Genomic DNA, 6,485 nt, shown 5'->3' with positions numbered 1-6,485 from the left:
TATTATTTGTTCTAGAATGCTCAATGGTGTGCCTGATGTGCCTTAATTTAATATGTATTACTAAAAATGCTCAATAAAATACACAGTTTCGCATTTTATTGCAATGATAATGAGATTTTTCCTTTCTAATGACATCATTTTCAATATTTTTTTGAGCAGTTCCTTTACTGAATACTCTTAATTTGAAATCGAACACTCTCGTTATGTCTCGCGAGATTTTCCGTCCATCTCCACGTAGCTTCAACGTGTGTCTGCCTGGTGTCTGCGCGCTAGTCCTGCCAGGTTTCTTCACTGCATATGGTATGAATTATGCCTTTTTGATTTGATTTACTCTATTATGTATGATTTACAGCATTTATATGTGTTGAAGATTGTTTTATATATGTTTAGCTTTATGTCTGCTAGGCAGCTACTCAGTCAACTCTTCAGGTTTTAGTTATATATAATACAATGATAAAAACATAAACAACCGTCGTTACCTTTAACTGTCGTGAACTCTTAACCGACTAATATAGTCATAAAGCGAAATCATGAGATTAAACTCTAAATTTTGACATGCTAAATTAATATGGGAAGGCGAAATTATAACGTACTAGTTTTTGTCCTGATAAACTAATATCAGATTAATATGGACGTATTGTCATAATTTCGATTTTTTTTTTTTTTTTTTTTTTATTGTCATAATATCGATTTCTTATGTATTATCTTTTTATCGTATCTTATGTAATTCCGACTTTTTATATCATAATTTTGATTTAGTATGTCATAATTTTGACTTTGAGATCATTTTTATTTATTAAAATCAATGATGACAATTAAAATAATTTTAAGTGTCAAAATTTGGACCATTTGACATAATTTGGATTTTTGAATGTCATCGTTAAAAGTTTTAAGTGTCATAATTTCGACTTTTTAATTGTCATCATCAACTTAAATAAGATCATTTTAAGTGTCATACTTTTGACTTTAGTGATAATTTCGACTTTGTCATAATTTTTCAACTTTTTATATCACAATTTTGACTTTTCAATGTCATCGTTGACTTAAATATAAAAATTATAAGTCTCAATTTCGACCTTTTAATGTCAAAATTGACTTCAATATAATTTTTACTGTCACCATTTTGACTTTTGACTTCATTTTCACTTATTAAAATAAATTATGACATTAAAAAGTTGGAAATGATGTCAGTCAAAATTACACTTTTTTTAAAATTAATTTTGATTTAGCATCATAATTTAGACTTTTTTCTCACAATTAGGACTGTCATCGTGGACTTTTATATAAATAATTATCAGTCTTATAATTTAGACTTTTTAATGGCATAATTGGTCATAATTTTGACTAAAATATAAAATCAATTATGACATTAAAAAGTAGAAATTATGTCACTTAATTATATTAAAATCAATTATGACATTCAAATAATAATTTTAAGTGTCATAATTTTGACTTTTTGCAAATTTCCACTTTTTAATGTAATCATTGACTTTAATATAATTTCTACTGTCATGATTATGTCTTCGTAATATATACTTGGAGTAGTACCTGAAGTAGTTACTAACAGCATATCTTCTGGTGATGTTTATAGGTTGGAGATGGCAGAGAATGGGTGTCCGGATCCGAAGGCTCTAGAAGGGTCCAGTTGTGGTCTGTCTCCATCTCAGAGCGAGGTTCTGGAGCGCTGTCTGCACGCGCTCACTCATGCCAAAGACGACAGCCATGTTTTAGCAGCACTACTCCTGGTAAAGAGAAGCTTTTCACTCTGATATACGGCACAATAGTGAAGAAAACACGAGCACAGCCACTCTTTCATGCAGACAGTAAATAACACATTTAATTTACCTTTAGGCAATCAGCGTATTGATCAATGATTCGGATCGCCAATGTCACGTGATTTCAGCAGTTTGACACGCGATCCGAATCATGAATCAATTCACTGACTCATAACCGTTTGAATCTTTATCTGAGGATTGAACACAAACGCGGAAGAGAAGCCAATGCTGAATAAAGTCGTAGTTTTTGTTATTTTTGGACCCAAATGTATTTTGGATGCTTCAAGAGACTCTAATTAACCCACTGATGTCTCATATGGACTACTGTGATGATGTTTTTATTCCCTTTCTGGACATGGACAGTATAGTGTGCATACACTTGCATTCGCTCTCGGACTAAATATAAAATATCTTAAACTGTGTGTGAAGATGAACGGAGGTCTTACGGGTGTGGAACGACATAAATTACATTTTTGGGTGAACTAACCCTTTAACAAGTGGATATATGTACATTTTACATACTTACTTGCTTCTCCTGTGCCCTTAGATAACGCGCTTGTGTCCTGCGGGACAGCTGGATTCCAGGACTCTCCATCGGATCTTTGAAGCGGTGGGCTTGAATCTTCCCGCTCGGCTTTTGGTCACAGCGTTCCGGAGCGATGACGGATCGGGATTACCCGCGGAAGACTTGATCTCGCTCGGATCGGCTCTGCTGGCGGCTCTCAGCACAGAGCCAAACATGGTGGCTCATCCGCAGCTCCTCAGCACGATCCCTCTGATCCTGAGCATCCTGGAAAACGGCCCAATCCGGACGGAGCCAAACAGCGAATCCAAGATATCCCAAACAGGAAGTGCTACGGATTCCCAGACCTCCTTAGATGAGGCTTTGGCCTGCGATTGCTACCAAGTATTGAATGCGGTGTGTGCGTTACCACAAGGGCCCGATCAGCTTTTTGCTCGCGACGCGATTCCGGCGCTATCTAGAGCCGTGCTAAAGAATCAAACGCTCAGCCGTGAGAAAGGACTGGCTCTAATCGGACACATTTTATCATCAGGTGTCAGAAAGCGAGCTTGGGCTAAACACTCGTCTGATCTAATCTCGCTTTTAGGTATCGTCTCGCAAAACTTCTGCCTTGCTCCCGATCCGGCCCGATTAGAGATGTGCTCAAATGTTCCGCTTTTTCTCCCTCCATCCGGGGTCGAAACGGAAAGCCAGGTGCTTAAGGAGATCGTGGGGAAACTGTGGGCTTCGCTGCGGCCTTTGGTTCAGGGCAAAATCAGCAAGGAGCATTTAGGCCCAGTTTTGGTAGCATCCGCCTGCCTTCTGGATCTCTTCGGATGGGAGTTGGCGGGGCCGCCGAAGTTCTGTTGCCTGCTGGTGAACCGGGCGTGTGTGGAGGTGAGGATGGGTTTAGAAGAGCCGCCGGGCACAGAAATCGCCCCCCCGCTGCAGCACACACTCACTGCGTGCTATCGCATCATGGAGGCGGCGATGGAGCAGGCCTGCAGCCAGGGGGCGCCCTCGAGCCCTGCCCCAGAACAGACAGCCATCAGTGGACTGAGTCTCCAGCAGAGCAGGCAGGTCCTGGGGGTTCTGGAGGAGGCCTTCTCCGCCGAAATATACCATCTGAGACAGGTGCCGTGATGGGCGTAATTACTTACTGTAATTTAATTACTTTTCCCTTGAAAAAGTAAAGTAAGGGATTACTCTTATTTTTCTGTAATGTAATGTTACTCTTACGTTTGGTGTGATTGAACTACATACTAAATATAATTATATATAGTACTCGATAAAAATCGATTAATCGTTTTTAAAGATATGGTCAATTCAGAATCGATTCTCAAAGGCCACGAATCGATTTTTTTCCCATATTTATTTCCGCTAACATTGAACATAAGATTAACGTCAATCTAATTACTAGTCTTCTCCACTAGATGTCACCTCGTGATCTTACAAAGGAGCAAGAGGTGCACATCATTTATCCACTCAGTGTTTAAACGGCAGCTTTCGGTGCGTTGTGGCCTTTATAATGCTGAGGTGAAATGCTGTAGTAATACTAAAAATCTGCAGAACCATTTCATGTGACGACACACACACACACAACCGCTAAAAATACATCACACACACGTAAATGCTTGCCTTGCGTTAGGATCAAACTTGAGCAGTCACTTAAGCACGTACGTTAGCCATTTTAGACATATTCAAATTATAGTCCATAGACAGCGCAGGGCAATTCAAACCCTAATAGCTTATATTATAAACTGATTTTCTCAAATAATAGTTAGTCCACAGTCAACTAAAGTGGATTGGATTTGAATTATAGGGTTCTGTTTTAATGTACCCAGGTGTACCTAAAATAAAAAGTTTAATATACAGGTTTGTGGCTCTTCATTTCTTTTTTAATTACCCACTTATGTTCACTGTTCTTTTTTATAAATACCTATAGTATTTGTATTAAACCTATATTCATTTGAGTCGAATCGATTTGAGGGCTTGTGAATCGAAATCGTATCGTATTGAATCGATACCCAGCCCTATATAATACAATAGTGGAATTAACATCAGCATTTAAAGTTAAACTTTAAAATGCACGTTTTTATCTGTCCTTCTCACATTTGTAATACTTTGGTCAGTTAATAAGTCATTGATGTAGTTTTATATTATTTATTTGAATTAATTAAAAGTTTCATGCTGTTTCATGTCTTAACTTTAATTGCTCAACTCGAGGTTGATATAGGATTTAAAGGGGCGGTGAAACACTCAGTTTCAGTCAATCTCATGTCAATCTTGAGTACCTATAGAGTAGTATTGCATCCTTCATATCTCCGAAAAGTCTTGTTTTATTATATTTATAAAAGAAATATGGGCTGTACCGAGTCTTTCCGGAAAAAAAACGAGCGCCTGGAGGCGTATCGAGTGGGCGGAGCTAAAGAATGACGAGGCGTATAGTGTGGGCGGAGCTAAAGAATGACGATCGCGCACAAAGCGGTGACGTCCTCAAGCGTGGAGAAACCCATCGCTATCTCAGCTAATACAGATAATGATCCAGAATCCACACTATCAATACTTGCAAAAATCAAAAACGTATTATTAGCAACGTTTCGGTCTCATGACATGCCTGATGAAGGTCGGGAGACCGAAACGTTGCTAATAAAAGTTTTAGATTTTGCAAGTATTTATAGTGTGCACGATTTCCTTTTGTTTGTGTGTTGATATAGGATTTAAAAAGTAATTAGTAATTAAATACTTTTTGGAGAGAGTAATTTGTACAGTAATCTAATTACACTATTGAAGATGTAATTAGTAACTAGTAATTAATTTCTTTTTTAGAGTAACTTACCCAACACTGGACAGGTGGGAATGCAAGAGTTAAACATGTCATCTTCTGAAGTTTCTTCTGCTCATTAATCTGATCATAAATCCAGTAAAACTGTGAAATATTCTGTATGAATATATTGAAAAATAAATTTTTCCCGTAATCAAAGCTCAATTTATTTTACAGAAAAAAATTGTAAAATATTATTCCAGCGTAAAATGGCTGTTTTATGTTCGAATATATTGAAAAATTTAATTTATTCCTGTTATAAAAGCTCAATTTATTTTTGTGAAATACAGTAAAAAAAATAGTGAAAAATTATGCAAGTGTAAAACGGCTGTTTTATGTGTGAATATATTGAAAAATGTAATTTATTCCTGTTATAAAAGCTCTATTTATTTTAGTGAAATACAGTAAAAATAGTGAAATATTATTCCAGTGTAAAACGCCTGTTTTCTGTGTGAATATATTGAAAAATGTAATTTTTCCGGTAATCAAAGCTCAATTTATTTTACAGAAAAAAATAGTGAAATATTATTCCAGCGTAAAATGGCTGTTTTATGTGTGAATATATTGAAAAATTTAACTTATTCCTGTTATAAAAGCTCTATTTATTTTAGTGAAATACAGTAAAAATAGTGAAATATTATTCCAGTGTAAAACGCCTGTTTTCTGTGTGAATATATTGAAAAATGTAATTTATTTCCATAATCAAAGCTCAATTTATTTTACAGTAAAAATTGTGAAATATTATGCCAGTGTAAAATGGCTGTTTTATGTTCGAATATATTGAAAAATTTAATTTATTCCTGTTATAAAAGCTCAATTTATTTAAGTAAAATACAGTAAAAATAATGAAATATTATGCCGGTGTAAAACGGCTGTTTTCTGTGTGAATATATTGAAAAATGTAATTTATTCCGGTTATGTAAAATTGTAATTTTTAAATAAATTCAAGAACCCATCCGGATAGAGCAGCAGAGCTGTTTTGGCAGCAAAAGGGGGACCAACACAATATTAGGATGTTGTGCCTGATCGGTGTATATTGTTAGAATTGGGGATGGACTTTTATAACATGTTTTCATGATATAAAATGCCAAACTCTTCTTAATTTTTCTGCTTTAGGTGGAACAGACGGCCTACGGCGACCCGTTTGTGTTCGCCACGTTCCGCTCCCTCTGCGCTTGGCTTGCTGAAGAAACCTCATGTCTAAAGGACGATGTCATTGAACTCCTGCCTTTCCTCATTGGCTATGCTAAAAGTCACTTTAAGGGAGGGGGAGAAGGCGGGGGGCTTGCTGATTGGATGTCAAAGATGTCAGTCAGTGACAGTTCATCAGGTGATGCGACCTGGAGCAGAGAAGCGGCTCTTCGGTAAGACACGTGTTCTCTAA

The 6,485-nt window shown here is 36.6% G+C and overlaps 1 protein-coding gene across 1 annotated transcript in view; it reads left to right on the top strand.

Annotated features, from left to right (window-relative positions):
• Window positions 1-187: 187 nt before the first annotated feature.
• ncdn (neurochondrin) overlaps window positions 188-6,485 on the top strand; it is a 13,377-nt gene continuing 7,079 nt past the window's right edge. Inside the window, exons 1-4 of the mRNA XM_067425491.1 lie at window positions 188-300; window positions 1,592-1,745; window positions 2,323-3,411; window positions 6,218-6,465. Coding sequence (XP_067281592.1) covers window positions 1,599-1,745; window positions 2,323-3,411; window positions 6,218-6,465 — 1,484 coding nt within the window. The 5' untranslated portion in view covers window positions 188-300; window positions 1,592-1,598. The remainder of the gene's footprint in view (window positions 301-1,591; window positions 1,746-2,322; window positions 3,412-6,217; window positions 6,466-6,485) is intronic.

This window comes from Pseudorasbora parva, chromosome 19 (assembly GCF_024679245.1).
Source record: "Pseudorasbora parva isolate DD20220531a chromosome 19, ASM2467924v1, whole genome shotgun sequence".
Lineage (NCBI taxonomy): Eukaryota > Metazoa > Chordata > Actinopteri > Cypriniformes > Gobionidae > Pseudorasbora > Pseudorasbora parva.
This window is presented reverse-complemented; position numbering and strand designations above follow the sequence as displayed.